Below are 19,384 nucleotides of genomic sequence, written 5' to 3'. Positions count from 1 at the left end.
AGAATTCATACTCAGGACTTCCAGACACTTTCCCACCAACCCCTCCTCCCCACCTCTCATGCACCAGACACTGTGGCTACAAACATCCCTGCCCTCAAAAGGATTATCGTTTTGCACTGGGCATCTAATACGTTCACAGATGAGACAAGAGATGTACAAAATACATAGAAAGTTCTCTTGAACAACACAGCCTAGAAGTTCTGTTAAAGATAATTATATTTCCTGGATTTAAAAGTATTGAACCACACATGTATGTTTTTAATGAGGTTCCCCTCCCCAAAAAAATGGAGGTGACAAAAGCATTCCAGGTAAGAAAGCAACTCTTTTTGAGGGATAATAATAACTGTCCTAGAAATCCAGGGGCAAGTCTGTAAAGGCCTTTAAATATCAAAGGAGAATGCATTTTATCCCAGAGCCAACGGGGCTCCAGAAAAGGTGACAGATGATTATAACAAGCTTAAATAGCTAATAACAGGCAGTTTAAAGAGCTGTGTCTAAGCAGGGGCTGGCAGGCTGTTTTCCCTGCCTGTTTTAACACTTTATCATTTTCAATTTCCTATCATTTCTTCTTTAATTGCTTCTTGGTATAAAACCTGCTATCAATGACCAAGTTTTCAAGCTAGTAGAGAGGGCTAGTCTGGGATCTATCCAGAGAGCTCAGCTCTGGGACCCCAAGGATGTCCTACCTTTTCTTTGCCTCATATTCATATATATATATATATATATATATATATATATATATATATAATATATATATATATTATATATATATATATATATATATATATGTATGTGTGTGTGTGTATGATGATGATGATATATATGTGTATATATATGTTGTGTGTATGTATATACGTGTGTAAATACACATATATTAAATCATTCTTTATTAGCTCATAAATGTTACAAAGATATATACATATATATATATATAGAGAGAGAGAGAGAGAGAGAGAGTGAGAGTGTGTTAGAGTTCTAAAGCTGGGATCTGTAGTGTTTTAAGTATACTTGTGTGTAAATATATAAACATATGATTTTGATATGATAATCAGATAACCAATAACTTATTGTTGTCCTAAACCTGGCATATTTTACCCAGATTCCTTGAGTTTCAGTTCCTATTATCATCATTAGTGAATACAAGTCAACTCCAACTTTTATATGAAGGAGTTGGGGCAAAAAACTTCAGTGATAAGTGTGCAAATGGAGCAATCATTAATGGTATATGGTTTGAGGGATGCTTATCAATTAGAGAATGGCTAAATCAATTATGGCATATGAGTATGATGGATGCTATGAGAATGAAGGGAATGGTTTCAGAGAAAGCTAGAAGATATGTATCAACTGATACAAAATGAAGTGAGCAGAATCAAAAATGTAATTTTTGTAATAACAATACCCTAAAGACAAGCAAGTACTTTTGGAAGAATGATCAATCACCTCTAGGATCAATTGTAAAATCCTGTTTGGTGTTCAAAGCCCTTAATAATCTGCCTCCATTCACCAAGTTTCCAGTCTTCCATGTAGTGACATTAGCTTCCTTGCTGCTTCTCAAACAAGAAACTCCCTATCTCTTGGTCTGGGACATTTTCAATAACTGTTCCCCATGCACCCTCACTCCACATTTTTTCTTATTGACTTCTTTCAACTCCCAAATAAGTTTCCACTTTCTAGAGAAAGCCCTTCCCAAGTGTCTTCCCCTCAGCCAATAATTTCCAATTTATCTTATTGATAATTTATACACAGTGAGATAGTTCCAGGTACAGTATGTCTTACCTGACCACTCATCATCAGCCTTCTCCAAAGCAGGAACCCCATCTTTTGCTCACTGTCACCCCCACTTCTCCACCCTTCAAGTTCAGGAAAGCCTGATCTTTTTAGAAAGTAAAGCAAATGAATTTAGATTCGACTCTGAGAATTCTGCCCACCCCCTCCCTGGGGACACTGGTACACAAACCTGATGCGGGTATCACTTCACCACAGAATGAAGTTTCACTTTGCCCTCTGGTGCCATTGTCTCCTTCCTTCTTCTGAGTCAGGATCCCCCATTAGTCATCCACAGAAGGGTAGGTGCTCAGTGGCTAAAAGAGCACTATCAGTTTTCATTCTTTCCTCCCCATTCTCTGAAGATCTTAGGCAGATACTTATTTTTCTGGTTATTACTTTAATTGCTCAAGATTTTTTTGTGGGAAAAGTCCCCCAGTCTCATCCTTAACCCCCTTGGGAGTGATTCTCTGTAGCTCACTCCATCTACACCTGCAGCCATTCTTGGTCTCAACTCCATGGAACAGGATGCTCTCCTACTGGACACCTTGACGTCCCACCCCTTACCCGCCACACCCCAGCTTCTTGTCTGCTTTTTCACCCCATTAGATCGTAAACTCTTTGAGAGCAGGAACTATCCTCATTTGTATCCTCAATACTTAACAGATGGCCTGGCCCATAGACAGGAGGCATTTAATAGATGCTTATTGAATTAAATCAAATTCTACCTTTCAGAAAGAGAAAAGATTTCAGGCAGCTACATCACTGCAACAAACTTGTACGTCAGAATCCAGCTACTTGAAGCATGATCAAGGTTTTGAAACAATGATTTAAGGCAAACACATTTTGAACAATTCCTTTTTACAAACAACTTTATGCAATAAGAGTCTGAATTTTAGAGAAACAATGAGAAAATGTTACCTCCACCCCAAAAGAAAAATAAGATACGAGGTGCAGAAGGAGGCAAAATATGTCGTTGAATTTTGCTTGAAAATGAATATTGGTTACAAAGGATTTTTTTTTCCTTTTGTGAGAAGAGGGAGGAGGGATGAGATTTTTATTCATTGAAAAAAATTAAATTAAAAAAATAAAAATCTCTTTTCGTGATGGAGCATGCTAACTGGGTTATCATTTTGCTTAAGACTGTAAAAATTGATCCACTGAGAGAAGAATCAAGGTCAGCACAGCTCCAACAGCGGATCCAAATCACCAGTGAGTAGATGAATGAAACGCTCATTCAAGATACTAAAGACATTGCCAACTATCAATGCTAGCAAACCACTGAATAGTAACGTGAATGATCCAAAAGGGAATTTTTAAAAATCATTAGCTGTTCTGTAGAGAAAAAATTCATGTACTTCAAAGCCCAATTTCCCTTCCTTTTTAATTATACTCTACCCAGAATGGCATTAAAATGAGTCTGCAAGCTTCCAGGGCCATGTCAGCTGATGTACCCATAGGAGTGGACTGGTGACTGGTGGGAAGCTAGGCTAAGATCAAAAATAATGTTAATTCAACTGACAGAGAATGACATATATGAAGAACAGACAGCTGTGAGGCAAAGTTTAAAAGAACCCTAAGTATTATATTCTTAATATAGCTACTATAATACAATATATATGTACGTTTATATATTGATATATAAACTGTTATAACGTTAAAATAGCCTAAGGTCATGAAGAAGTTTTGTAATATATATTTCTAAGTTGATGCTGATGTTTACATTGTTTATCATAAAACTACTTAAACAATTTTTTCAAGAGTCATGAATAATTCAGATGAATAAATATCATTCATTCAAGAGCCATTTATTAAGTATACTCATGGATAATAAAGAGATCCCTGAGAGGCGAGGAAATGTTAAACCACAGATTCCATTAAAGGACGTAGTATACCCAACAATACACATATATAACATGTAAAAAGTTAAGGAGCTTAGGTTATTTTTTTGATCAGTTACCTGACTCAAACCCATTTCTATAAGTCTCAAGACAGAGAAGTTTGTTGTTTTTAACTGCAGTTACTATGGGACTGAGCAATAAAGGTTCTCAAATAACTCATAAATCCAAGAACAAACAAACTTTTGGGGATGTAACTCTCTTCTTGAGAAGATCTGCTGAAATCTAGAAAGATCTCCCCATCTATCAACCAGGGCTAAGAGGAGATCACACGTAATAAAAGAGATCATTGTAATTACATGAAATTGGAAAGTTTTACCACAAAGTCAATGCATTTAATACAGCAAACGGACCTGTGGACTGGGAAAAATTATTTGAATAAAATATCTAACAAGAACTCTACCCAAAAATATGTAGGGAATTAACACAAAAATCTAAGACTAAAAGCTAACTCCCAGTGAATTTAAGGGGCCACAGCACATGAACAAATATTTTTTAAAATGAAATGTTAACAAGTATGAAAAAAGGGCATCTAAACCACTTCATAATACACAAAATGCAAATCAAGACTTCTCTAAGGTTTCACCTTGAATTCAGCAAATTAAGAGATAAGATAGGGATGGTCAGTGTCAGAGGGGGTGCGAGAAATTGCATACAATATACAGAATAATACGTAAAATAATCATGGAACTATGGACAATCCAAGTATTTTGAAAAACAATTTGAAATTATGCTTTTCGACGAATCCAAAATGTCTTTATCTTTTGATCCAGAGGTCCTATTCCCTAGGCTTAGAAAACCAAGGTTAAATATAGGGAAAAAAATTTCTTTTTGTACAAAAAATATTTGTAGCAATATTTCTATGATAGTAGAAATTGGATTCAAAGTAGGTAGCCCCCATCAACTTCAGAATGGCCAAGCTGTGCTACATGAATGTGAGGAAATTAAAGGGGTTTAATAAAAAAAAAATCTCATACCACACAGAATAATTAACATATAATAAAAACTCAAGAGAAGCATGGGAAGATGTATATAAACTGATACAGTGAATCAAACAGAAACCAGGATTCATGATAACAATGTAAATGGAAAGAACTATGTAATTCTGTGAAATTATACAAGTTTGGTACCTAAGAGTTGAGAAAATGTACCTTGTTCCCTTAATCCATAAGCAGTAGACTATGGGGATGTGATATTGGATATACTATCAGATGTGGCTGAAGGCCGATTTTACCAATTTTTCCCCCTCCATTTTTTAAACTACAGTCTTTGTTATAAAGAGTAAATGCTTGTAGATTGGACTAGAATACATTCAGAAAGGAATGATATTTAACATTAAAGCAAATTTTTTTAAACCAGGGTTCTCTAGGATCTGTCTCCCCACTACTCATAATTGATTCCCTACAAGTCTCTAATACAACTAACTTGATCCCAGTCATTATTTTCCGCTAAGTCCAAGAAAAAGTTCATTCATCTCTCTATTCCATGTCTTCTCTGCCCCACACTCACTTCTCTCTCCTATATCCAAATTCAGGTTTAAGTTCCAGTTACATCTCTTCCATTAGATTTTTACTTCATTATTCCAGCCCCTACTTTCCTAATTCTTCATGATTCATTATGTAACAACTAATTTCCATTCCCTACACAATATCAGCCCCATTTTTGCCACTTCTAGACCTTAGTTCACACTGTTCCCCTTCACCTAAAACATAGTCCCCTCCTCATTCTGTCCCTCATGATTTACTGATGTGCTCCCTTTCCTCTAATATCCAATACTAACCCTACACCTCAGTCTAGCCCCTCCCCAAGAAGTCTTCCCTAACTTCCTAAAAGTCACAATATCAAAAGTAAATAAACAAAAAAGTCACAGCATGTCAAAGACAGAAGGGTTTTCAAGGACAGCCTAGTCCAGGATTCTTAAGCTTTTTTTGCATCATGGATCCTTTTAAATAGTTAGATGAATTCTAATAAACCCTTCTCAAGATAATGTTTTTACATATATGAACTACTAAGATTACAAAGGAAACCAATTAAGCTAAAAGAAAGATGAAACATCTTCCCATCCAAATACAAAGACCTCTACTCCTGCAGGATTTTCTCCACACCCCCCATCTAGGTCTATGGGATCCTAGATTGAGAAGAATTGATCTCTTCCAACCTTCAACAAAGTTAAGAATCCCCTCTGTAACACAGAGGCCAGTACCTGGCCAGTCTCTGCTTGGAAATCTCCATAGAGGAAGAAAAGCCAATAAACCTCTCCCGCCCAAGCAGCCCATTCCACCATGGGATAACTCTTAACGATGAAAATGCATTCTGTATATTATACTTTTCTTCTTTGTAGAGCTCAACTGGGTCTCTTTGCTTCCACTGAGGTCTTCTTAGTCCCCCCCATAACTAAGATCTTTCTCTTTGAATGCCTTCTAACTACTTTATTTCATCTTTCCTTCTCATCTACAGTCTTAACTTGTGTTATATAGCTCTTTAGTGGTAAAAATCTCTTCCCCTCCGAGATCATAAGCTCTCTGAGGGGAGGGACCATGTAACTTTCCATCCCCTGAACACCGTACACTATGCATATCAGGCACTTGATAAAAACTTGCCCAAAAACAAAACAAAATTACTTTTTTTTTTTTTTTTAACTCTGCAACTTTGGCCCATTGCTTCTGGCTCCCAACTCCCATCCCAGCTCCACTGGGTTCTCCTTTTAGCTGAATTCCTACCTCTTTGTATTCCTCCCACACACACTCTCAATTTTAGTATATTTACCTGTATACAAATTTTAGCAATCCCATGAGCTTATAAATTCCTCGAAAACAGGGCTCATGTACATCCCCCAGTTCCCCGCACAATATAGGCTATTAATAAAAGGTCACATTTTTTACAGTCCTGTATTGTTCACACTGATGTTTTTATGTGAGAGAAGCACATGGGGGGGGGGGGTTGTGATAGTGGTAGATCCCCAATGTTATAAAGGAGGAAACAGAAGTTCAGAAAGAAAGATATTTATCCAAGATCACACAACTGGTAAGCAGCAGAGCCTGAAGTCAAAAGAAAAGGCTTATTTGAATTCCAAGTCCAGCACCCTATTACTCCACAAATCCTTTAGCTACTGAAGAAATATACCTCCTTGTGACATCTTTTATAATAAGTTGTCACTGTATTTTAATCAGAATTTCGAGATTTTAAATTACCTTAGAGATTTTCATCTAGTCCAATCCCCCACCCATGCTCAAGAGTGATACTGGGACTCCAATCACATAAGATGTTACAACCCACACAGGTTTTCTAACCTTGCTCAATTTCCCCTTTGTTCTTTTAACTTTCTATGCATTTATGTATCAGTCACTTGTTTATATTTCTCACAGCCCTTAAGCGATACCCTGTGCTATGCACAGCTAGTAATTATTTGTTCATTTAACTCCTATTAGCCAGTCCCTTGGGTTTTACTGGCTTATGGGCTCCTATAGTCAGTGGGGACTTGTCTTTTGCTTTTTGTATACAATCTTATCACTTAGCACAGTGTCTGGCACACTGTAGCCACTTCAGGGTTTATTAACTTAGCAGTGACCAACCTAGGAGCTGAGCAGATGGAGGCTGTAACAACAGCTAACGTTTACATAAAGCTTTCAGAGTTTTGCAAAAGCACTTTGTCTAGTATCTCATTTGATCTCCAGAACACTGGAGGGAAAAACCACGATTCTCTTATTTGAATGCTGAAACAGAGGGAGCTAAATGGTTCCTGCAGGGTCCCGGTGAGTGACTAGCCAGGACTTTCCCAATCCTGTCCTAGAAAGTCTCTCCAGAATGGTTTATACAACAGTGGCCATAGCCTCCAAGGGCCAAGGCTTTGGAGTGGGGCTGTGGAGGTCAAGTGTGAACTGATGGGCAGACAGAGGTCAGAGATCTCCAGAAGGGGAAAGTATCCAAAGAGTTATTGTGTCCAAATGACCAGGCAAAGACCCAAGGATGAACCTGAACTGAGAAGCGAGTTTTCTGTGCATTCTCGGGACAGGGTTGCTGATTCTGTTGCACACAAATGGGGTAACATCCCCAATCAGAGGGAATGGCAATGCTGGGCTGGCCCCTTTCTGCCCAGACACAGGGGTCAGACCCCTGGGCTCAGCAAGTCCTGCCCATGGGGAGGGTGAGCCCCTGGTGTCTCCCCATTGACATAAGCCAGTAAAACCCAAGGGACTGGCTACTAGGAGTTAAATTAACAAAGCCAGCCAAGGTATTTACCCCTTTTGCCTCAGAATCCCCCTAATTACTGCTGACATTTGTTTAAATTTTGTGTTTATTTTTATAGGGTAAGTGATCAGGTTTATGTTTTGCTTTTGTATGGTATCCTGGAGTTTGGATACATAAGAATTGTTAAAGAAAAGATGAATTGGTGGCATAGAGCAAACAATAAACCATTAATGGGTATGGGAAGAAAGAGGTAAGAAAGGGGCAATTACCCCAAGTCCTGTAGTTATATACAAACCCAAATTTCTTTTCTTGAATAATATCAATTCACATTTATATGTGATTAAAGTTTAATGGCATTAAGGTAATTAAGGCCCTTTCCTCAGAACACCCCTGAAAGGCATGCAAGAATGATTACCCTTATTTTACAAATGAGGAAGCTAAGAATGAGTGCTTGTGTGAATTGCCCAACAACTCCCAGCTCCCAAAGCCAGGTCCTCTTACTCTCAAGACTAGAATCCTTCCCATACATTATCACCACATTGCAATTGAAAGCGATTAATCTATCCCTCGGGCCTTTCTTTGTCCCCTTTCTAGCACCTAATATAGATATACCCTTGGGTCCCCTGGATGTCTGAGCTTCCAATTTCTCAATCTGTAAAATCAGGACAATTGACCCCTTCTCATCCAGATAGAGGGGAAGAAATGGAACTTCTGAGTTCTCTTCCAGAGATGTATCTCATTTGTGATTACAGGACCCTCAAAAGATCCCCATCATCCCTATGGTCTGCCTCTATTGCTAAAGGGAGTAGCTCAACATTTATGAGAATCTCCCACAAATCATTTATGATTAGGATAAGAGGAAAAAGAAAAATTGCTGTTGCTTCCAAATAGTTTGGAAATTATTTGAGGACTAATCGAGATGAACATTTGAGGAAGGAACCATGTAACCCATTCCACCTGGTTTTGGCCTCCCGACTCCCGACTCAAATGATTCCAATAAAGGCCTAAAGAGATGTACAATTTTCCAACCCATAATGGCACTGTTCTCCCCTAAGTTTGAATGTTCTTCTGTCTTCCCAGCTAGCTACACATGTCTTAAACGTGAAACTCATTCCCATCACCTCAATCCCAACTTTTTCATTTCCAGACTCTAAAAACCTAAGTAAGATAATAGAATCTAGGATTGGAACGAACTTTAAAGATCATCTAATATCAAGTTCTTAACTTTTTTAAAGTCATGGACTTTCTTGGAAACCTGGCCAGCCTCTTCTCAGAATATTTTTTGAATGCTAAATTTCAGTTAAAAGTTAGTAAAAATAAAGATGTAACTTCCTCCTAAACTTTCCCATTGTTTTCCTCCTGAAGTCCACCTAAAAACCTCTAGTTAAGGGCCCTAGACTTAGTATTATAGTCTCATGTTAGAGGGGAAAAGAAATCCAAGCTCACCAAAGTAGGTTAAGTGGCAAAGCCTGAATTTATACCTCAAACTTTAGATTCCCAATCCAGTGATCTTCCTTCTGTACCATCTCAATATTTTCCTTCTTCCATTGTCTTTTTGGTTCTGTTCCACTTCCCAAGATATCCATTTCACTTGGAACCCAAACAGAATATGACCATGATGGAACACTATTCTCTATAATGATAAGCAATCCTTACCCAGAGAAAGAACTGAGAGACTTTGAATGTAGCTCAGAGCATAATTTTTCCACTTATCCTATTTGTTAGTGTTTTTCTTTCGATCCGTTTCTTCTTTCACAACTGTGACTAACATGGAAATATGTTTTACACAAATGCACATGTATAAACTAGAGAAGAAAAAAATCAGAAAAATGCTTTCAGAAGAACCTGGAAAAACTCATGAGCTGAGCAAAGTGAAGTGAGGAGGGCAGTATACACAATAACAGCAAGATTGTTCAAGGATCAACTGTGAATAATGACTTTGCCATTCTGGGCAATACAATAATCCAAGACAAATCCAAAAGATGTATGATAAAAAATGCCATCCACCTCCAGAGAAAGTACTGATGGAGCTTGAATGCATATTGAAGCATACTTTTAAAAAAATCTCTTATTCTTATTTTTTGTCTGTTTTCTTTTGCAATGTGGATCATATGGAAATGTTGTGCATGACTTCACATGTATAACCTACATCAAATTGTTTGCCTTTTCGAGGAGGAGGAGAGAGATAAAAGGATAGAATTTAGTAATCAGTTTTTTTCTTGAGGTAATTGGGGTAAAGTTGACTTGCCAGGCTCACATAGCTAGGAAGTATTAAATGTCTGAGGCTGGATTTGAACTCAGATCCCTCTGACTTCTGGGCTGGGCTCTGCTATCCACTGCCACACTTATCTGCCTAGTTATGGACTTTAAAAAAAAAAAAAAGAAGAAGTTTAAAAATTTAACATATAATTGAGAAAAAATTAAATTTTTGAGGGGAATAAAGAAGTCCCATAAAAAAAGGGAGGGAAGGGACTGACTAATGCAAAGAACAGAAAGTCTTATTACTTTTTATGCATGGTATAAGTCTCTGTTCTTTTTTCCAGCCCTTAATAGTATCCTCCAGACTATCCTTTTCCTTCCTCCCCCTCCATTCTTCTCCCAGGGCTCATTTATTCATTCAATTCCACAGCTTCAGGCCTCTATGAAAAGATGAGTTATCTTTCATTTGGATATTCCTATTTCTCTCTGGATATTCCTACCCAACCACCACCTCACCATGAGCCAAACAGCCTTTTTCCCCTCTAAACTCCATTCTGCCATCCCCATTTCTCTCTGAGTCAGCCCCAATCACACAGTATTGCAGTTACAGGAAACAGCTTTCCTTCTCTCTGCTATCAGGGACTGACCATTTAGACCACTGCCATCAGGCCCACCCCGCAGGTTTTTCTAACCTTCCTACCTCCTCCAACCCCATTCTCCACCTTTGCTGGGAAAATCTAAAGGCACTAAGTGTGAACCCGTCCTCAGACTCAGACAGCTGCTCTTGCTCCCTAGAACTGCATCCGGCCCACATCAGGTGCTTGTTGATTGACTAAATCTGATCCTGCTTGTTCTTCATATAAAATGAGGGATTTTTTTTTTCAAATCCATCTCTGTAGTTTATTACCCTAACTTTTCGTTAGGCTTGTGGCCAGTCATGTTCCCCAGATCTTTTACTCATGTGCTCCCAATAAAGACAGAGCCTGTGTCCAGTGTACTTAAGGTTATTTATATGGCATATACTTCTCCCCAAATAAAAACTTCGATAAATCAGTAAGCCTTTATTTATTTACTATGCATCTCTCCACTTCCCAGGCGCTGTGCTGGGCCTACCAAAAGGTAGATTCCCTGCCCTCAAGAACTTTCCATTCTTGTTGGAGGAGACAACATATACAACATATACATATACATCTTTGTGTATACAAAAAATGGAAACAAAGTAAATACAACGTAATTTGGCCAGGGGGGTGCTAGCGGCTTAGGTGAATAAGAGGGTGCTTTGAGCTACAACTTTTCAAAAAACTAAGAGAATTCTAAAGTATTACAGATTTGGGAAAAACAGACTGGGCAAAGGCAAGAAATTGTAGGTTCTCAGCAAGAAAGCTTTACCACAGTATATGAAGGAAGGGGAGCAATAAGCCTGAGAAAGGTAGGTAGGTGGGAGCCAGGTTATAACAAGCTTTCAATGCTAAAGAGAAGGGAGCTTGTATTGGAGCCTAGAGGCAATAGTGAGTCACTGAATACAGGAGTGATGCTAAAAGTAGACCTGTGCTTTAGGAATATTGTTTTGGTAATTTATTTTGGTGTTTGTATGGGAGTCCGTAAAGCCCAACGACAATAATTCAGTGCGAAGCGATGTGAGCCCCCAAACCAGAGTGGTGGCAATTAGGACTGGAAAGAAGGGGAGGATCTGCCTCAAGTCTCCCTTGCCATTTGGATGTTTGCTCCATCACCTCAAATTCAGCCCCTCAAATGGAGGGGCCTTGGAGGCCACTCAGACCAGCCAGCCTGGCTCCCCTATTTCTATTAATAAACCTGCATCACTAATGTCTCATCCAATTAAGTAGAAAAGCACCTTTCCCTTTTCCTTTCTCTCTGGCCCCAGAATCAACTTGTCTCCATTCGCCTTTCCCCATCCTCCCTTTCTAGATTGGAAGTCAAGTGTGGTCCGACTTCATCTAGCTCTACAACTAAAATTGAACTTGAACAAATTATTTCACCAAAGGGATTTTGGATTTGATGTCTCCGAGTCCCCTTTCCACTCAAATTCTATACTTTTATTCTTCATTTCTCAACATCCTTGAGGGTTGGCAGGGCAGTTACTGACAGTTGGCAGTTACTATCAGTTAATTCCCAAACTGTGAAACCTGATTAGGAGACCCGACAATAGCAGCAAAAGGCTTGGAAATACATCAGGTCCGCTACCCATCCACCCCGTGTCCCACGTTTCCCATCGCTCCCCACTGACTGCCTACTGTGTGTCAAATATCAGACACAGAAATGGGAGACAATTTCACTCAGTTCACCAAAATCTGATCACGACAAATGGGAGTTCCACATATCTTTACTTTTAATTCAGAGATTTTTACTTCAGTTCTCTCAAAATTTAGACTATGTTGAAACTATCAAATCTACAATTTGAGTGCCTAATTGTTCAATGCATACGACTCTTAATGACCCTATGGGCTTGTCTTTGGGTTGTTTTTTTCCTGTTTGTTTTTTGGCAAAGATACTAAAATGATTTGTCATTTCCTTTTCCAGCATGTTTACATTTGATAGACCGGGAACTGAGGCAAATAGGGTTAATCAAGTCACTTACCTAGGGTCACCCAGCTAATAAGTGTCTGAAGCCACATTTGAATTCAGATCTTCTTGAGTCCAAGTTTGGTGCACTACCCATTGCACTACCTCTGAATGCCTACTGTAGCATGAACAAAAAGAAATCTGACCATTATAGACAGAGCTGAAAGGGAAATTGGAAGTCATCTGGCTCAACCTTTTACAGTTGAAGAAACCGAGTCATGGAAAGTGATTGGCCAAGGGTCACTTAAGATCATAGAATTAAGAGTCTTCCAGATGGAATTTTGAATCAACTTGGTATGGGTTCCCTCAGTTTGCAAATATAATACAAAGTCATTAAGTGACTTGCCCAAGATCATAAAAGAAGCGAAGAAGAGTTAAGACTCAGAACCTTGGATTTCCTTCAAATCCTCTTTTTCTGTGCAAGCTAGAAATAGTGTCTTATTTGACAATCTCAGATTTGCCATCTTTCCTATGTGATTCTTAGTTAAAGTTACCTTGGGTATTAGCTTACTTACAAAAATGAAAAGACTGACTCCAATTACCTCTAAGGTCTGATTCCAGCTCTAAATCCAAATACTTTTTAAATATATAACATATTACTCATGAAAAAAGTTTGAAGAAAATCATCTACTTGCCAACTCCACTTACTTATCAAGATGGTTTCACCTTTCAAGACTCCTTTCCACTTCCAGCCTCTCTCCCATTCCTCTGCCAAGATTTCTGGTGTTAGCCATTAAAATCATTTAAACCAGAGTTATATTTTTAAACCATCTGACAACATTTGAAATGGATCTGCATTATAAAATAGCTCTTCTTCCTTTAAAATCTGATTTTTTTAATCATTTAAAATCTTGGAACAGGAGAAAAGAGTGCTAAATTTAGAATCAGAAGGACCTAGATTAAAATTCAGCTTTTACAATGTAATGTCTGTTTTGACCTTGGGCAAGGTTTCAGTTTCTCAATCTGTATAATGGACAGGATGGCCTTTGACACCCCTTCCAACTATATAAATCTATTATCCTATGAACAAAATAAGTCAATTTTTAGTCCATAAATCCTAAAAACTAAATTGAAATCACTTTGGAGATTGCTGAAGAACTCTCAGCGATACTTGGAAAGATTTAAAAAAAAAAAAAAAAAAAAAAAGCAAATAAGCCCAAGTGTTGTCCACTATCTTGGCAGCATTTTTCACAACTGAAATCTGGTTCTGTAAGTCTGTGGTGAGAATTCTTTTCAGGATATCAGAGCTCATTTCCTTGTGTCCTTTAATCAACTGGAAGAGACTTAAGGAAATGAGTCAAAATCCTGAAAGAAATTTCTAACTGCAATGAACAAAAAATAAATAGCTCACAACAACATCTGTAAGTATATGGGTGTTTAGACGGGAAGCACAGAATACACGATGGCAGCTCTCCTGAGAATTAGCTTTCAGGGAAGGAAGGCTACAACAGATAATCTCCCCCCACTTAACCCTTTCCCATCTATCATATCTTATAACCTTCATCAAGCTAGTAAAGGTCCCCTCTTAAACAGCATCAGATAGCAACCATGCTTTTCTTTTTCTCTTTAATAAACTCTAGAATTAAATATGAGAATTATAAGAAAAATAGCCCAGATCCCTTAAATAGCAGTCATTAGAGAGAAGGGGGGGGCGGGAGGGAGGGCAGGAGAGAGGAATATACCATTAATATCATTAGCATGTAAAGTGTTTAAAATGCAATTTCATTTGATCTTCACAATATCCACTTTAGACACAGAGATACTGAGGCAGAAAAAAGATCAGACAACTAGTAAGGGAGGATTTGAACTCAGGTCTTCCATGTTTATCCAAGTGGCAAAGTGGATAGAATAACTTGTGGTTTCTCAAAATATGAAAAGCTTCTTTCTAATTGAATTCTACCAATGGACATAAACCAGATTTTCTGAAACACTCAGGGCTATACTGAGGGAGAGAGACCGACAGGATTGGAACTCAGAACTTTTGCTTGCTCCCCTAGACTGAACATGCAAAAAGTAATAATACGAGTGCAAAATAGGAATTCATTCTCTAGCAGGTTTACATTATCATTGTAAAGTACTTCATCTGCATCAAGACTACAATTGAAGCTAAAGCCTTTGGCCCCTCACACCCACTTTAGATACAAATCATTCAAAAGCATTAAGGAAATGTTATTGCAAAACCTTCCTTCAGGGGATCTCTTTCAAAAAAGAGAGGCTCTTAGGTTTGCTCCAAAAAAGCAGGTTCATCCATTGAAGAAGTAAGTCGTTTTGCTTAAATTTCCAAAGAAAAAAGAAAATCTAAGAAATGTACCTTCATATTTCCTATTGTCTCCTCCAGTTTAGATGGGAATTATGAAACAATTTTCATACTTATAAAACAAATACAAAATGATGCACTCAGGCAAAATGAAGTCTTAGGACTTTCTACTTTATAGGTAGACTTTCATTTAAATACATAAATCCAACAGGCATTTGAAGGCCAGGTCGACACAAGGAATAGCCGGGCTACAAAAACAAGAACAAGCCCCGGACCTCAAGAAGCTTACACTCCAGCCGGAGGATCTAAGGGAAATAGGAGGGAAACGGCTCCAGAGTGGTGTTAAGGTAACCAGTCTGCCATGTTTCCAGCAGTCCCAGCATCCTGTCCTCGGGCGTCAGAAAGAAGGCCCTGTGAGTCACTGCTCCTGGCACTTTCATGCTGCTTCTGACATTAATTCGGGGAGAAGGCTGCATGCCCTCGCACACATCTCACAAGGTGAGAGCCAGGGAGAGAGCCCAGAAAGCCTAGAGCAAAGAACGCCGGCAGCGAGCAGGCAGACCCCGCCCCTTAAGGTTCAGAGGCTGCAGAAGATAAGGAGGGAGTTTGGAGCAGCAGGTAAAAAAAAGAGGCAGTGTATACAGCAGGTGTATCAGAGGGCTTGCGTTCGTCCCGGGCTCGGGCGCAGAAGATAGAAGGGGGGAGGGAACCCACTCCACAAGACGTACTGGAAGACGCAGAGCTTTAAGCAGGAAGGGAAATCGACTTCCCAGGACCCGAAATAGACACCGGCCGGGCTTGGCTGGCTGTCAGCAAAGCTCCGCTCAGAGCCGGCCGTGCTCTCCGAGGGCTCCGGACCGCCGAGTGCCGGCCGTCCGGGACGAGCCCCCGAGTCCCGGGCGAGACCCTCCTCCCCCACAGGAAAACAAACGTGTGAGCAGGCGTGCTAAGCTTTTCCACGTTCCGGGGAAACTCCGATGCAGCCTTCTCCAGTGTTTTCATTCATTCCCATAATAGTCGGTTGCTAAATTCCCTTTCCTGACCTCAGTCAGCTTGGAGGGGGCAGCAAAGCTTTCCATTCACCCTTACGCACTGAAATACGCGCTCTCCCCTCTCCCCCCACCCCCAGTCTTTCAGATTGCCGAAAAGGGAAAGGAAGTAAAACTCCCGGGTCTTCAGAAGGTGGAGGAATACAGGTGAGGAACGCCTCCTTTATCAAGGTCAATATGTATTAACTATTACCTTCTTTGTCAGGAGAAGGACGTCAAGGAGATATGGTTTAAAAAGCCCTGATTTTTTTTTTAAATGATATCCTTAAGGAGAAGGGATGATTTAATCCCCAGACTGCCAACAAACTGGGGAGAAGATGGGATATTTGCAGCATCAGTGGATCAATCGGCTCTCCGAGTTCCAAAGAGCTGCCCCGTCTGTGTGTGAGGAGGCTTTTAAAACTCAACTTTCATAGAACCCACTTTAGGAATAAATAAAAACGTGCTTTTTGTGCCTCCTCACGCTATCCCACCGGCTCCAGACACGGTGCTTCGGTTTTCCTAAAGCTCGCCTTTCGGGAACCCTTAAAGACGCCAAGTACTAACAACAGCAGGTCCCCACCGAACCCCGCGCCGGTCCCTCCTTCTTCCACTGGGAGCGCGCGCTGCTTTAAGTTAGGGAGCGCACCGGGGAAATCGCGCAGCCCCTTCCTCCTCCTCTGGCGCGGGAGGCAGGGCGCAAGCCTCGGGAGCCCCCTCCTCGCCCCCTCCCACCGCGCCTGGAAGCCTGGAAAGCGGGAGGGATGAGTGAGATTGCAGCCATTCCCCCCCCCCCCCCGCCCCCAGCAAGGGCCAAGTGGTCAGCCTGGATTTTTTAAGTCTGCAACCTTTGGAAGAGAGCAGCTGTAGTTATGGACAACGCTAGCCCCAGAGCAGCACGCCGCGGGTTCCCCGTGTGGAACACAAAACGAGCGTGCTGTTCATTTCAGAGGGAGGACGGTCCGGCCGTACGCCGGCCACCTCGCGGGGTGACTGCGGGGACCAGAAGGGGTCTGGCTCCGTCCCCTCTCTTTCCACACCCGCGCTCTCCGAGCACAAAGGGTGTGCAAGTGCAGCCAGAGGCGACTGCAGACGAGCAGAGAGCCAGGCTTGCAAACTTTCCCTCTCCGTGGCAACCAAAACCTGCTCGTCCGCGGACGCGCCAGCCGCGGACAACTTTCAACAAAAGGAAGCTGCGGCCGAACGCCTTCCAACGTGGAGAGCTCCGGCTTCGCGACCCGTGCCCTGGCCCTCCGCACCCACGAGCTCAGCACAAAAGAAATCCGAAGGCATACCCGCACCCACCCACCCCCAGCCCATCCCCAAAGCCCCCTCTCTTTCCCAGACTCACTCCCAGTTGCTCTCTCAGCTCCACCCGGCCAAAACGCTTTGTTTCTGCACAAGGGAGCAGGTACACGGTCCTAAACGCAAGTAAAAAGCTAGGAAAACCTAAGGGAAAGTCTCGTGAGTGCCCACCCCCTCTAAAGCCCTGAGACCGGGGGGGCGCACCAGAACTGGAAGGACCTTCCAACGCTTCCCCCGGAGCAAAGGCTGTGCAAGGTGGAGAACATTCCCAGGGAAAATGCGAGCGGGCAAGAAGGTGTGTAGGTAGCAGCTAACCCACCTGTGTGGAGGCTCAGCAGGATCAGGAGGCAGAGAAAATCCCAGGTGCCGCGGGCCCCGCTCATCTTGGAGCTGCTCCGGGGTGGGAGCTCAGCCCCGCGTCCCTCCTGTAGCCAGAATGCACCCAGCGCGGCAAAGAAGCCGAAGCCCCCAGAGCTGGGAGCGAGGAGACTAGAGGATAGCAAAGGAGAGCAGCCCCTCCTCCCAGCGCCCTCCCCCTGCCGCGCCGGCCACGCCCCTCCTCGGCTCCCCTCCCCTCCCCTCCCTCTGTCTCTTTCCCTCTCCCTGTCTCCCTTCCTCAGGCTCCCTGCTCGTTCTCACCCCGGCGAGCCCCCCCGCTCAGATCCCCCTCCTTAGACGTGCAAGCTCCAGATCCCGGAGGAGGTAACGAGCAGACGCCTCTCTGTTCCCTGCCAATCTGCCCTTCACAGTTCCTGGGATGTGCTCCGGCAGCCGGAGGTGTTTACCGGACTAGCGCTGCGTAGCCCGAGAGCTTTATGGAGCCGTTTGCCCTGCCCAGTACCACCTGCTAATTGGCAATCGGGACGGCCGTTTTTGTGGGGCGGGCGTCTCCACCTGCCAGGTGCTCCCTCTCAGAGGAAGGAGGCCAGCCTCCCAGGCCAGGGCGAGCGCCCCGGGAGCATGGGGATAGGGAGCTGTTCTGGGCTCAGCCTCTCACCAGAATCCCAAACTGACCATTGCAGTTCTCTGCCAGCTAAGTCATCTGAGGAGGAGGAGAAGGGGGGCAGGGGGGAGGGAAGGAGGAGGAAGACAAAAATGTATCCAGGGACTAACCCTTATCTAGCCTTCCAGGGCCAAGCACAAGGCAAGGCGCTTGATTTAAATTTTTTTTAAAAATGGATGTTAATTTTCTCTAGTTATATTGTTGGAGGGAAAACGTTTGCTTCTTAACTCTGTAGCCCTGGAAGCCCCTGCGCTATACAGAGGGCGACGTTGCCCGAGTCCAGAGCGGGAGAAGGGATTCTGGAAAGCTTGTTTTGGTGAGGATGAGGTAAACGTCTGCTCCGGGCCAGGCGGAACCCCTTCTTTCTCCGTTTTCTGGCTTCCTAATCCCTTAACAATGGTCACCGGGATAGGGTAACTGACGAGGAGGACCCTGCCCATTTCGGCTGCCTTTTCAGCCTTTTCTCCCGCCTTCTTTCAGACTCGAAGGCACAGAACTGTGGAATAGTACAGTAATAATGCGGAGAGGGGCTAGTGCCCCCCACAGCGACTGCGGGGCTTCCGGCCCCTTCCTATCTACGGTCCTACCCATTCGGGCAAAAACGAGTCCCCGTCCTAGGTCCACCGTCTCCGGGAATACCCGGAGAGTGCGATTGAACCGCCCAGAAAGGTGTTACATACAATGCCTTGATATTCAAATGGGTCCCTGATCTCCCTCTAGTGAGGTGCAAAAATCGACTCTCCTGCCAGGCTCAACTCTGGCTTTCCCATCAATTTGCTACAAAAGTCCAGCCCAGACGCTTGGGGTTAGGGCTAAGGTTAGGTTAAGGCTAAATATTTGCTGGAGCTGGTCTTATAATATTTGCATACGTATATTTGCTACTTTAACAAGGACAGAAAGAAAAAGCCCATTTATAACATAGGGGTATCTAGAATTGTCCCAACTGTAAGTACCCAGATTTCAAAACAGTGCATTTGGGGACCTAGAATGAGTTTTTACCGATGATCATTATTATGTCGATCAATCAAAAAAATCCTTACAGGATTTGAACTGTAAGATTCAAAGGTCATCTAGTCCCTCCTCCCTCCCCCTCCATTTAGATGAAGAAACTGTTTTTCCCATAAAGGCAAAGATTGGAAAGACAGTCAAGTTAATAACA

The 19,384-nt window shown here is 42.0% G+C and overlaps 1 protein-coding gene across 2 annotated transcripts in view; it reads right to left on the bottom strand.

Annotated features, from left to right (window-relative positions):
* KIT (KIT proto-oncogene, receptor tyrosine kinase) overlaps nt 1-17,735 on the bottom strand; it is an 83,328-nt gene extending 65,593 nt beyond the window's left edge. For both annotated transcript variants that reach the window (XM_051964306.1, XM_051964307.1), the window contains exon 1: nt 17,542-17,735. In XM_051964306.1, the coding sequence (XP_051820266.1) occupies nt 17,542-17,605 (64 nt within the window). In that variant the 5' untranslated portion in view covers nt 17,606-17,735. The remainder of the gene's footprint in view (nt 1-17,541) is intronic.
* Between the last annotated feature and the right edge of the window lie 1,649 nt (nt 17,736-19,384).

Source organism: Antechinus flavipes, chromosome 6 (assembly GCF_016432865.1).
Source record: "Antechinus flavipes isolate AdamAnt ecotype Samford, QLD, Australia chromosome 6, AdamAnt_v2, whole genome shotgun sequence".
NCBI classification, from domain to species: Eukaryota; Metazoa; Chordata; class Mammalia; order Dasyuromorphia; family Dasyuridae; genus Antechinus; species Antechinus flavipes.
Note: the sequence above shows the minus strand (reverse complement) of the source record. Positions and strands in the feature narration are given on the sequence as shown.